Here is a 13,374-nt window from a genome sequence, read left to right on the forward strand (position 1 = left end):
GAAAATACTGACTGCTTTATTTTTACACTGCAATATAGATCTCGCTTTGAATAAAATTCCCACCCACATCTAATTCTCTCTGCACATGTTACATCTGCCCCACCTGCAGTGCACATGGTTTTGTCCATTTGAGAAGGAATTTGCCCCTAAGAGTGAACTAGAATAAGGCCCATTGTATGCTGCCATCACTTATCTACAACAATGGGGGTGATTCAGGTTAGTTTGCAAAAGCAAACTCCCTTTTTAATGGACAAATCCATGCTGCACTGCAGCTGAGGAAGATGTACATGTGCAGAGAGAGTTAGATTTAGGTGAGTCATTTTGTTTCTGTGCAGGGTAAATATACTGGTTGCTTTATTTGTACACTGCAATTTAGATTTCTGTTTGAACACACCCCACCCAAATCTAACTCTCTGCACATGTTACATCTTCCCCACCTACAGTGCAGCATGCTTTTGCCCATTAGAGAGAGATTTTGCTTTTGCGATCCAACCTGAATTATGCCCAATATTAGCCGAAGAGGTTTAACCTTTCTGGAAATTACCCCGTAACCCAATTCATATGGCAAACTTTCCACGTGGGTAGGTGATGGGGTTGTGCGCTGGCACCTTCTCAGCACACTGAACACAGTGCAAGAAAGAGTGGCACGGTGCCATTAGATACTCGGCATGCCGGCACTTAGGCAAATGGACCATCCAAGGTTCAATATCATTTTCACTTTTTCTGTCTTGCGTTGTTGTACTGCGACAAAAATATATATATTTGTTTCCGTTACTTCCATGTAGAGCTTTCCTTTCATAAATATGTTTATTGTCACATTGGGTCCGATTCAGACCTCATTGCACTGCCTCAAATTCGAACGCCCAGAGTTCAGTGAAGATGGCGCTCTGCTAGTGTGAAATCCCACCTTGCGAATCAATGTCCCCGCCGTGCGTATGGCTGTGTACGGCTACTCATCCATTCTTTGCAGCTGTGCGAGTATTTCGAAATCCCATCGTAACAGTCTCACCGTCTAATGATTTTTACACTGGGCACAAGTCTTCGCAGGCGCCGTGTAACCCTGGACTTAGTCAGCGGTGCGATGAAACAGACATATCCAGCCTGGAGCTGACGTCACACACCCTCCCCTAACATGCCTAGCGGTTTCCCAGACACTCGCAGCATTTTATTTACAGCTTTTCTTAGCACTCCCACTAAATGTCCGATTTCCACCCGCCGGCCGCCTACTTCCTGTCGATCACCTTACGAATGCAGGATGGCCTTGCGCATGCGTACTGTGAACCATAGGCACGCGCTGTGCGAATCCAGGCCTAAATCGGATCTACAACTCTATTGATCTGGTTTGTAATCTGACATATGTAAACGGTTCAAGAATACGGAAGCACTCAGGGGTCATAATCCAGGACTCCTGCACCCGCGGGTCACGTGAGATGTTCCTCAGTGCGATAATGGTGTAGCTAATGTCATGTCAAAGAGGTCACGTAGGTAATATCTTGTGCCGATGCCATAAATGTCTTCTTAAAACAGAAGGTCTTCCCAATCCTTCCAGCGCAGTTCCCCATAACCTCCGTCACTGCCTGTCTGCCTGAGTAGCTGACGTGTATGATGGATCCTCTTCCATGTTGTTTCCAGTGTCTTTTTCTTCAACGCTTTGATAATGGCGGAAATAGTTACAGAAGTCCATCTCATCGTAGTCCTCGTCGTCTTCAGATTCCGAATCGTCCTTATAGAAGTCAATGGTGGCTTGTACGGGGAAACTGGCGAGAACGGTCTTCCCCATCTGCTGCAAATATTTCTCCTTCTTGGATTGGGGCATGTACAGCCTGTTCAATGCAGAGAGAGAACAATTTAAAAATATATATCAATTCCATCAGTAAATCCAATTTCAATGAAATCTACATTACTGACCCAGAGAGATAAAGTACTAGCCGATCAGCTCCTGGCTGTCAATTTTCAAATGCAGCCTGTAATGTGGCAGTTAGGGGCTGATTGGCTGGTACTTTGGGATGTATGTGCTAACGGGTCTATGTATTGAAGAAACAAGTGCAGGGTGTGTGGTGTGGGACCCGCAGGAGTCCATACCTGCACTCATTATCTATATGCCCAACAGTGGCGTAACTAAGTTTTGGGCGCCCCCCCGCCATTAGGGGGGGAGCCCCCGCCGCCGCCCCGATAAGCACCCCCAATCCCCCGCCGCTCCGCCGCACATGCAAACCCCCCCTCCCCCAATCCCCTGCAGCCTTACCTATCTCGCTGGTCCCGGCGGCTCCGTTCTTCTTCTGCTGAGGACCACCACAAAATGGCCGCCCCCATACAGCAGACAGTTTCAGAGAACTGTGTGCTATATGGGGGCGGCCATTTTGTGGTGGTCCTCAGCAGAAGAACGGAGCCGCCGGGACCAGCGAGATAGGTAAGTCTGCGGGGGATTGGGGGGGTATCTATAGCACCGCAGCCCCCGGCGCCCCCACATGCACAGTGCCCCCCTGCGGTGGCGGGGGCTGCGGTGCTATAGTTACGCCGCTGATGATATATCCAGAATGCAATATAGGCACAGGCCAATGGGGTGATTCAGGTTGGTTTGCAAAAGCAAACTCCTTCCTTAATATACAAAACTCTGCTGCACTGCAGGTGGGGAGATGTAAAATGTGCAGAGAGAGTTAGATGTGGGGGGGTTATTTTGTTTCTGTGCAGGGTAAATACTGACTGCTTTATTCTTACACTGTAATATAGATATCAGTTTGAACACACCCCACCCAAATCTAACTCTCTCTCTGCACATGTTACATCTGCCCCACCTGCAGTGCAGCATGTTTTTGTCCATTAAAAGGAGTTTGCTTTTGCAAACCAACCCGAATCATTTATATATGACATTTATACAGTATCTGGGGGTGCTAGGCGCGACCGCTGCTCCCATCTCCCCCTCTGTACACCAAGGGCCTGATTCAGCTCTGCACATTCACATATTACATTTATACAGTATCTGGCGGTGCTACCCGCATCCCCCCTCTGTGCACCAGGTGGGACAATCAGAACTTACCGCACTGGATGCTGAAATCCCAGCGCCCCCTTTGTCCCGGCAGCGCACTTATCACTATCTGCGGGGTCTCGCTGTAAATAGAAAAAAAAACAATAAAAAAATATTCAGCTAATAACACAAGCAGACTAGCATAAATGGCCACTCTCTTGCTTTTGTGGAACTACAAGACCCAGGATGCCCCAGAGGGCTTTTGCAACCTGCCTTAACTTTGATCTAGAGAAGCACAGAAATTCTTCTATTGTGGTGGTGGGATTTGGTGTAATGGGTGCCAGACGGCTCCCCTACAGTCGGGATTCCGACAGTCAGTACTCCGACGTCGGAATCCCAACTGCTCCCTCGTGTGGGTCCACGACCCCCATAGAGGGAGAATAAAATAGGTGGCCAGCGCAGCTCGCCGCCGTGCCCGCAGCGAGCCTGCAAGGGGCTTCATTGCGCTCCCCCCGCTGTGCAGTCGGGATTCCGACGTCGGAGAAATGACTGTCAGAATCCCGACTGTCGGTGTGTCATACCACACCCGGTGTAATCCCTGCTCTGGCTGTGGCTGTGTACCTATAATACATCAGCCCCCGAGGCCTGGCTGCAGACACTATAGGGAAATCCTATTGTCTGCCTGTGAATTACATATCCTTTCTCTGTGTAATATCAGGGTGGGATACACACTACAAGCAATGCTTGTCCTATCTCCATTCACTAACACAAGTGGATATCCCTTATCCAAGCTGTAATCAGCGGCAGGGTCACTTCCAGGGGGCGAATTACACAGAGGATAGATAGATAGATAGATAGATAGATAGATAGATAGATAGATAGATAGATAGATAGATCACAAATGATAATCTGTGTACACACGCTTAGATTATTCCCTGTTTTTGATTCATTGTTGCTTATAGAAGCAAAATGGAATGGTTGTTAAGATGCTTTCAATCTGCATTCGATTCGTTGCGCGCTCACGGTTTCGCTATATCGAAAAGAAAAATAGACTGTGCAGGCAAGGAAATGTCGAATGCGATCCAGTAAATCGAATGTGTACACTGTGCCTTGAATGTAAATTGAATTCGATATATCGAAATCAATATGGAATGCAAGTACAGATCTAATGCTAAATTGAATGGAAAGATCTAATGCCAAATCGAATCACACATTAAATCTAAAGCAAATCAAAGCGTGTGTACACACCAATAGATAGAAAGATAGGTACATAGACAGACAGACAAAAATATGTTACATTTGCCACCAGCTTGTTTTGTTTTTTTATTCGTATATATGATGCTATGCTAACTGGCATAGCGCTCAGCACCAGTCCAAAAAAGGACATACGTTGGTTGCTATGGGAGATAGCTTCCCTGGTGGATTTATCCATGCAGTAGATGGAGAGAGACTTTAGCTGGTGCTGTCGCTACTGGTGTAAATCCGCTATAATCAGATATTTTCATACAGATCAACAACCTCTGTTTCATCTTGCAAAAAATACAAAGAATTGTTACAGTGTAGAGAGATCAGTATCACCGGTGTACACACACAGGCTGAGGCTTTCCATACTGTCTCCTTACACCGGGACTCATGGATTACACAGGTTCTGGGGATGGCTGACTTCAAATTTACATTTCCCCGTTCCATGAGTGTCCCGGATTAAAGGCATGGTGTGGTAAGTAATATATATTACTATTGTAAAGCGCAACGGAATCTGCTGCGCTATATAAGAAACTGTAAATAAATAAATAAATAAATAAATAAAAATATATATATATCAAAAGATGGGGGGTTGTGACCTTTTCTGCGCTATAGGGTTAGCTGCACCTCTAACTACCTCGTTGTTAGTAGAGGTAAGAAATGAGTATAGAAAAAGGAAAAGTGTAGAGGTGCGCTAGTATAGGTTTCACCCAAATTTCATACACAATGGTGGAACAATATAAAATCATTTATTTTGTACAATAGTATAAAAACAATAAGTTCTCACACAAAAGATCATATCATAATAGGTACAATATTTGATACCACTTTTAACAAGTGTGTTTCCTGAAAAGACCCTACGCGTTTCGTCAGGTGGGTTAGGTGTATCTAGTCACACTCTGATTGACTAGACACACCTAACCCACCTGCAGAATTTTTATTCGGTGAAGTCATCAATCGGACTCTTTCTATCTACCCCCCAAGCTGAGGACACTCAGATAGCGAACACCCCTTCAAGGGGACTGATTCTCTTTGGTCCATCCGGGACGAAACGCGTAGGGTCTTTTCAGGAAACACACTTGTTAAAAGTGGTATCAAATATTGTACCTATTATGATATGATCTTTTGTGTGAGAACTTATTGTTTTTATACTATTGTACAAAATAAATAATTTTATATTGTTCCACCATTGTGTATGAAATTTGGGTGAAACCGATACTAGCGCACCTCTACACTTTTCCTTTTTCCATAGATATATATATATATACATACATACATACTGTACATGTTGCATCTAGTAGAAGTGACGGCTACCATACGTAATTCCCATTTACTGCAGTTTAGTTTTTTATAAATGCATTTATTTCACTACAACTGCCACAAATAGATATCGTTGTAACATTGTCAGATGCGACGGAGCAATGGCACTTACCAGCCTCTGCTGCGCCTCCGAATCTCTGCCTCCAGACGGCGGCACCCAGGGTCTCCAGAGACTGGGGTTGCTGGTAAACAGAAGGAATGGCAATGATCAGAAATCTGCACAAATCATATTATTACCCTTTAACACTAAGTGGTATTTATCAAACTTGGCAAGAGATAAAACTGTGAGAGATAAAGTACCAGCCAATCAGCTCTGGACATTTAAAAAAAAAAAAAACAACTGTAAAATATGAGGTAGAAGTTCAGACCCATAGGAAAAATGATCAAATAAACATTTATATTAATATTTACACCTTCTTTTCTTATTGCCACAATACGCGATGATAAGACATTATGGGGGGGATTCAACTAGCTGCGGGACAAATGAAATGTCACATGACGTTAGCGCCCTTTTTGGCGATCTGTGGCCAGAATTAAGGTCACTTTACACTGACTTTTATTACCAAAGGAGAGAGAAAGCCAGGGGGAGGGGGTGATTCGGCCGTCGCGTCGGACCTGCTGCACATTTGGCTCCATGTGGTGCCTAGTGGAGGCGTCGGCCCTGGCTAGGGAACACTGAGATAGGATGCGCAAAATTACTGCTTGCCCTGGCAAAAACCCGGGTTTTTGCAGCAGTGAGAACGGGGTATAAATGAAAAAATGCCGTAAAAACCCCATTATTGGGTTTTGCACTGCATTAAGTAGACTATGGGCTTCTTAACGCGATCCAGCGCCGACACCATCTCTTGCGATAAGAGCTACCCATTGCTATACTAATCGCATATGTTAGAGCATATGCATTTAGTATCATTGGCATAGGCGACATCCCTGTGTGTGAAAAATGACAGGAGCTGATTGGCTGGAACTTCCACTTTATCTCTCTCCAAGGATTAGAGAGTAGCGGCTAGACTCCATGTCTGGCTGCTACTCTCCGCCTTGTGCCCCACATAAGATTTTACCTGATTCGCTCTTTGCAGAGTTCTGTTTGTGTAAAACTCTTTCCCAAATGTAAATGGAAAATGTTTCTGTAAGGGTATGCTGTCAAGATGTCGGCATTATCAATGTCAACAGCAGGTCAACGGTGATGATCTGGAAAAAAAAAAATATTAAAATGGCTAAAAATATCACCATCAATGTTGACACCTGCAAAATGTCAACACTGACAGAATTATGACCGCAGCAGTGTCGACATTTCCCCGGGGGTTTAGCAGCAGTGTTACATTACAGTTTTTCATTACAGACAGAAATTCTAAAGTCAACATGCTAAAAATGTTGACACATTCATTGTGGGCATTACAACTATATTGATGTGTATTAGGACGGCACGTGTTCTAAATGTGTGCTTTATTCCTAGGAGAGGATCCATCTGCTGCTACTGTATGACGGCACATTCCCTGGTCGGGGCTCACTCAGGTCTGTGTAAGTGGACATTTTTGTCTTCTTTTTACCCATAAACAAGTCCTTCTTGTCCCTATCTATCGCCACTTCATCTCTCTCCAAGCTTCGGTAACTCTCCCCCCAAAGACCTCACCTACAAGCTCATTGTTTATCTAGTGCAGAGATGAATGTGCAGCATCAGGCTCCTGTCAATGTGAAGAAGCCGCCACTTCAGCCAGAGCAGCCCGCATCTCCAAGACCCTTGGCGTGTTGAATTTGGTGGTCCAGCCCACAAAGCCACGCCCCTCCCAGCAAGCCTTACCCTGCATCGGGTGTCATTCGGGTATATGATGCCACCGCTTTATTAATACCTTAGTGATTATACCATCTCTGCACTAGCATGGATATTCTTAAAACCTGGACTGTCATACCCCTTTTACACTAGCAAGCCGGGTCACACCCAGCATTTTGTACCAGGCTTGCAAGCACTTTCACATTAACCGTCCGACCAGGCATAAAGCTGGGCGTGTGATGTCATCAGGAGGCGGTGCTGGGTGATGACAGCATCTCCCAGCGGCACCTTTACAGTGTAGTGAATGGGACCCAGGTCGCGTCGACCTGTTTACACAAGCGGCCCAGGTCCAACCCTGGTAGTTACCAGGGTTGGAGTTCCGGGTCAATCAACCCGGGATTTTGCGTTGCCACTAGCAAAAAAACACCCCCGTGCTAGTGGCAAAAGGGTATTAGATTGCCACGAGGACCGCATTTGGAAACCACTGCAATAGGTTATAGAATATGTGCTACTTGTGTTCTCAGCCGTGAGCCATGACACATCTTCTTCTGTTCCATACCAGGCTGTCTGAGGTCACAGGATGGTAGAGAACTCCCCGTCCCCGCTGCCAGAGAGAGCCATATATGGATTTGTCCTCTACGTGGCGTCTCAGTGTGGATATAGTGAGTATTGGTGACATGAGAACTATACTAATAACCAATCGGGGCTATGGGATCCGGAATGTCATTCAGGCTGCGTCATCTCTGCACGCTGCAATCAGACGCAAGAGGGAAACATTACGGGGGGGGGGGGGGGCGTCTATACAAACTGTCATTGATTAACTTATATTACACTCTTACACTTTGCTCTTCCGATTGGTTTTATCCAACCAAGCGCAGTTACTGAAGAGCAATTAAAGTGATACCGAAGATAATGCCGCCTTGCTGAACACCCGCCCCATCGCTCTGGAAGTCCATACTTGCTTTCAGATGCCCACTATCCACCCAATTGGTGGTGGGCATGTAACGTCAGCCATCCGCTTAGAGCTGGCATCCCCACGCCTGTGTTCGCATGGGAATGCTCAGCGGTTTTATGTGGATGCCCATATAATACTCGGTGTTCCACAGCCGCCGCCGCCCCCCAGCCCTCTCTTCCTGGGAGTGAGCAGGAGAGTTGGGTCGGGAGGGAGTTTGCCCGTGTGCTGAGGAGTTATCGGTTATCTCCACATTATACCAAGAAGTCTGCTGCATAGCCGCTTTTGAGACTCATCTTGGTCTGGGAAAGCAAGGTCTGAACATAGGGGACCCAGTAGGTGAGAAGCGTGTTCTTTGCAGCCACAGCGGCACTGGCTAGGAACCGCTTGACCCCACAGCCCAAGTGGATAGGAGAGTTAGAGGAACGTGGGGTGGAATGTGATGCTGAACGAACTATGACATTTTTGTTTAAAGGGTTGTGATTGGCATCTTGGACCGATAGCTTTACAATGGTAATAGGAATAAACGTAACCCAGGCTGGTTCTGCGTTTCTGTTGCTGGTCATTATATGGTCAAAGCCGCTGACAAATCTCCCCCATTGTGGGAAATACCAGAGGGACTAATATCTTGGTGGACCCAATTCATGGCTCTAGTCTCCTATGTCCTATGACTGGTCCAGAGCTACTTGTGTCCTTCATGCCTCTCTCCTGTTGTCTTCCAGTCCTATATCTGACGTGGGCTTTCATTCCTGAGTCGTGGTTACATTCGTTAGGACTGACTTACTGGCCCCAGAAGTAAGTACTGTACACGTATGTATGTATGTAGTTATGAGGCAGACGTAAATCAACATGTTTAAAAGGCCAATAGACAAGGTGTTTAATTCGAAATTGTGTAGACCTTCTGACTCCGTCAACTTTTTGTACCTATCCACCCTTTCCACTGTCTACATTTTCCATGTCAACCTTTTAGCAATGTCGGCCGACTGCATGTCCACCATATGTGGTCGACCTAATAATTGTCTATGTAATTGCTGTAGGTCTTCCATACCACACACGTTATAATGGAGGGGGGGGGGGGGGGGGAGGAGTTACTTGAGTAGTATCATGTAAATCTGGATCTATGGAATTATTATTATAGTTGTAATACAGATCAAGTACATCAGTCAAGACATGCCTTACACTAGGGGGCCATACACTAGTCCGATTTGGCTGTTATTCGCAGATAAATTGGGTTGTGGCCAATCCGATGCACGTATCGGAGTCGGAGGTGGGACCCGCTGCACGGCCGGCCATACATTGCTGCGAGAAGTCGCAGTAGTGTATGGCCACCTTTAATTTAGCACAGGCATGGGTAACCTGTTGTGAAACTACAAGTCCCAACATGCCTTGCCACAGTTTTGCTATTAGGGAATACTAAAACTGTTGCAATGCATGCTGGGATTTGTAGTTTCCCAGCAGCTGGAGACAGGTTGCCTACTCCTGGTTTAGTAAGAGCAGATAATTCAGAAGAGTCAGATACCAGGCAGCCAGGCTGGGAGTGGTCTTGTCTCCTGATAATTTCCTATGTGTTTCCTAGGTACTGGGCTGTGGCCATCCCTGTATACCTTCTGGTCATGTTAGGCATTGCCTATATTTTCCTATTCGGTATAAACATGATGAGCACAGCGCCCCTGGATTCCATACACACGGTCACAGGTAATTTTACTCCTTACATAGTGTCACAAATAGCAACTTGTATATTGGCGCTAATTGAGTTTTGAACGCAGAAGTACGAATATCGCACATAGGCAATTTTCGCACTGCGCATGCTCAGCGTCCACCACAGTGTACGAGTGTCGAAGTGCGATCTCCACCCTAATGGATGCAATCGCAGTTTAAGTGACAGCGACAGGCGCGGCCAAGGCAACGCAGGGGTATCATAACCATTAACGGGACAGCTGAGTGACGTGTGACATTGTGACCCGGAGCAGTGTGTCTGCCTTCTGCAATGAGATCACAGTTAGATTGCAATAGCGGTACAAGGTTTCATACTGGTGCAAAGTAAAAGGTGCTGTAATGTATTCACGCCAACAAGTGTGTTCCCTTAAATGTTCCTGTCTTTCCATGGAGGGTTTGACACTTTATTAAATGTTCCTCATCATGACTAAAATAACATTTAGAAATAGTATTTTTGTGTTATAAGTAGTCTTAAGCCCCTTAAGGTGCCTACACCCTACACACTAGAACGATTTTTGGGGGCGATTTCCGATAAATCGGCCAATATATCGTCCGATGTTTATCGAAAATCGGCCGATTACGGTCCGATGTGCGCTCCCGTGGATCTTTTGCTAAATCTTCTGATCTTACGTGCTGCACAAAAGATCAGAAGATTTAGGGAAAGATCCATAGGAACGCACACGGGATCTTAAGAAAGATCTTTGGTAAAGATGTACGCTTGCCTGAAATCTTTTGTCCAGGACAGGCAAAAGATTTTAAGGCTAATTTATGCGCACATCTTACGATCGCAGATCTTTCTAGTGTGTGGGCACCTTTTACACTAGTGCGATGTAGGCCCTACTCACATGATTTTAACGCATCGGATTGTATGTCTCTTAATTCCGATGTGGCGCTGTGCTCATCGGATCCGGAGATTGTCACGGCTGCCACAAGGATTTGTCATATCCCATAATGATAAATGGGGATGGCGTGAGATAATTCATATGCAAAAGGAGCCCATACGATCGTGCCGCGGGGGAGTTACCGGATCATCGCATTAGTGTATGAGGGCCTTTAGGTGTGTGCCGGCCGGATGTAATTGTCAGACACGTGTACACATCGCATGAGACCATTTATCACAATCTCCCCACAGACTCATATGCGAAAAATCAGCAGCACAAAGCTTCCGACGAGGATTCTGTCCCGGCCCTGCTGGACGTCCCGATCAGTGAGGTCAATCAGATGTTCTACCTTACCGACCAGGGCTTGAGGAACCATTTCTCACAGGCCCAGTGATGCCCCATAATGTGTTATATAATTTACTCTATCTAAAAGTATTTATGGAACTTTTCTAGTTTTTACTTTTTTTTTATTATGAGGATGTGAAACCGGCTCCTATTGGGAAATAAATCATTCATAAGGGTGTAAGTATTTACCGGTGTTATGTATTGAGCGATCTTAGGAGTATGGCATTACAGTGTATGAATCTAGACTATGCAATGGTCACCTTGGCACGTCTGCTCATCCGGGGGTGTAGTCCTCTCTCCCACCGACATGTGAGAGAGGTCATTTTGGGGTAAATCATGGCAATAACCACTGGCACCGCACCAAATGTCCATTGCTAGCATGCACTGCAACATTTGTATGTTGTGTGCAGCCAGAGGTGTATTAGTGCCTGTGGGACCCATGTACAATGGAGCTAGGGTTACCACCTAGTCCCTTTAATTCCGGACACATGTTAATTACACAGGTTCTGTGGCAGTTTAAAATCAGGTGAAGTGGAGTCTTGAAGTCAGCCAGCCACAGAACCTGTGTAATTAATATGTGTCCGGAATTAAAGGGACTAGGTGGTAACCCTAAATGGAGCCTCCCACCCTATACTGCCTGTCAGCAGCCATCTTTCTTGTGATATTTTCATATTATGGTGCGGGATGGGGTCAGCATCCTTGTGGTGAAGACGATACCGGTTAGTAACCCGGCAGCAGTAGATCGGTGCCGGAACATTGAAAACAGGGTGCCTGCTGGAATCTCTGCAGCCAGACTCCCAATCGGTGAGAGAGTATTAAGGCCCCCATACACTAGGGCGACTTGTCCTTAGGACAAGTCGCCCCCGACTTCCCCCTAAACTTCCCCGGCTGCTCCCCGGGGGAGCTTGATTAGATTGGCACTTGATGTGCCATTTTTTACGTGATAAATCGTCTCGATTTATCACATGTAAAAAACCCGGGGAGCAGGGGGGGGGGGGGGCTAAGAGGTGGGAGCAGGGGGGCTGGGGACGCTGCGGGGGACACGTCTGTGTCCCCCGCTGCTGGGGACGCTGCGGGGGACAGCGTGCGGCGAGAAGGTAGAGGGAGCAGGGGGGGCTGGGGACGCTGCGGGGGACACGTCTGTGTCCCCCGCTGCTGGGGACAGCGTCTGTGCGGCGAGAAGGTAGAGGGAGCAGGGGGGGCTGGAGACGCTGCGGGGGACACAGGCTGCATAGAGCCGGGCAGAGGGAGCCGGCCGGGAGCTGTCAGTAATGAATAAAAAAAAAAGCCCATACAATGAATGGGCAGCCTGTGCCCTCCTATCGCAGCAGCGGTGATGGTGGTTTGCCGCATCTGGAGGGATCAGTTGCTCTGTAATCGACGCGTTTCGCCTGTGTACCAGGCTTCTTTGGGATAAGTCAGAGTGACAACCACCGGTGTCTGGCAATACTTCCCAACTAGTAGGAAAACTCCCAGTTTAAAACACTTGATTGTCCTTTTCGGATTACCGCTAGAGACTGTAATCCATATGGATTACCCTGTTCAATACCCAGTGACTTTTTCCTTGCTTTTTTGGACACTTGCACAGAAAGAAAGCATTTATATATTTTATATGTATGCGAGTCTTGTCTGTTAGTATACCGGTATTAGAACACTATTGACTGTGATTTCCATTACTATATAAGGATCTTTTTTATAAGTGTATGAGATACTAAACACATTTTAAAATAAAATAATTTTTTATTTTTAACAAATTGTGTCAGCAACCTGATTTATATCCGATTGTATTAAGCAGTAAAGGTCAGCACAGATTAAACCCATAACCCTTCTTTGTATACCATTGTTTTAGGGTATTATGTAGTATACCCGGGGTGAAACCTGCAGCGGCCATACTGTACATACTACTAACTCAGCGCAGTTGGCACCCATTTTTTTTCTAGCTAGTGCTTAGGTTGAATCTGGGTCCTATAGGTCACAAGAAAGGGTGCCGACAGTCAGTATCCCAACAGGCATTCACCCGACGTTGGGATCCCGAAGGTCAAAACACCGACAGCCGGGTTCCCGACGGCCGTCGGCTATTTTCCCTCGTGGGGGTCCACGACCCCCATAGAGGGAGAATAGAATAGGTGGCTCGCTACCCGCAAGGGGCTTAGTTGCACTCACCATGCTGTCTGTGTCCAGCCAG

The 13,374-nt window shown here is 46.4% G+C and overlaps 1 protein-coding gene and 1 long non-coding RNA gene across 3 annotated transcripts; one reads left to right on the forward strand and one right to left on the reverse strand.

Annotated features, from left to right (window-relative positions):
• Positions 1-324: 324 nt before the first annotated feature.
• LOC146058687 (uncharacterized) lies at positions 325-6,713 on the reverse strand. Its single transcript, XR_014469900.1, has 4 exons — positions 6,586-6,713; positions 5,640-5,709; positions 3,038-3,108; positions 325-1,823 (listed from the first exon to the last, which is right to left on the reverse strand). It is a non-coding gene; the product is annotated as an uncharacterized LOC146058687 (long non-coding RNA).
• Positions 6,714-6,902: 189 nt separating this feature from the next.
• Positions 6,903-11,356, forward strand: LOC146058688 (phosphatidylinositol N-acetylglucosaminyltransferase subunit P-like). 2 transcript variants are annotated; one of them, XM_083170945.1, is made up of 5 exons: positions 6,909-7,045; positions 7,858-7,957; positions 8,970-9,042; positions 9,824-9,942; positions 11,096-11,356. In XM_083170945.1, exons 2-5 carry the CDS (start codon positions 7,876-7,878, stop codon positions 11,236-11,238), a joined length of 417 nt encoding a protein of 138 aa, XP_083027071.1. In that variant the 5' UTR covers positions 6,909-7,045; positions 7,858-7,875; the 3' UTR covers positions 11,239-11,356. The 2 variants fall into 2 exon arrangements, with proteins under 2 accessions (XP_083027070.1, XP_083027071.1); XM_083170944.1 differs by lacking the exon at positions 11,096-11,356 and having other exon boundaries at positions 6,903-7,039; positions 9,824-10,169.
• Positions 11,357-13,374: the final 2,018 nt, after the last annotated feature.

Source organism: Crinia signifera, chromosome 2 (genome assembly GCF_055691185.1).
Source record: "Crinia signifera chromosome 2, ASM5569118v1, whole genome shotgun sequence".
Taxonomy (NCBI): domain Eukaryota; kingdom Metazoa; phylum Chordata; class Amphibia; order Anura; family Myobatrachidae; genus Crinia; species Crinia signifera.

What these genes read in the sequence shown, in the direction of transcription:
- LOC146058688 (XM_083170945.1), top strand. Translation starts at nt 7,876, where the DNA reads ATGGTAGAGAACTCCCCGTCCCCGCTGCCAGAGAGAGCCATATATGGA. An exon ending in GGCGTCTCAGTGTGGATATA is followed by an intron (nt 7,958 to 8,969) that starts GTGAGTATTGGT and finishes GTTGTCTTCCAG; the next exon opens with TCCTATATCTGACGTGGGCT. An exon ending in CTGACTTACTGGCCCCAGAA is followed by an intron (nt 9,043 to 9,823) that starts GTAAGTACTGTA and finishes TGTGTTTCCTAG; the next exon opens with GTACTGGGCTGTGGCCATCC.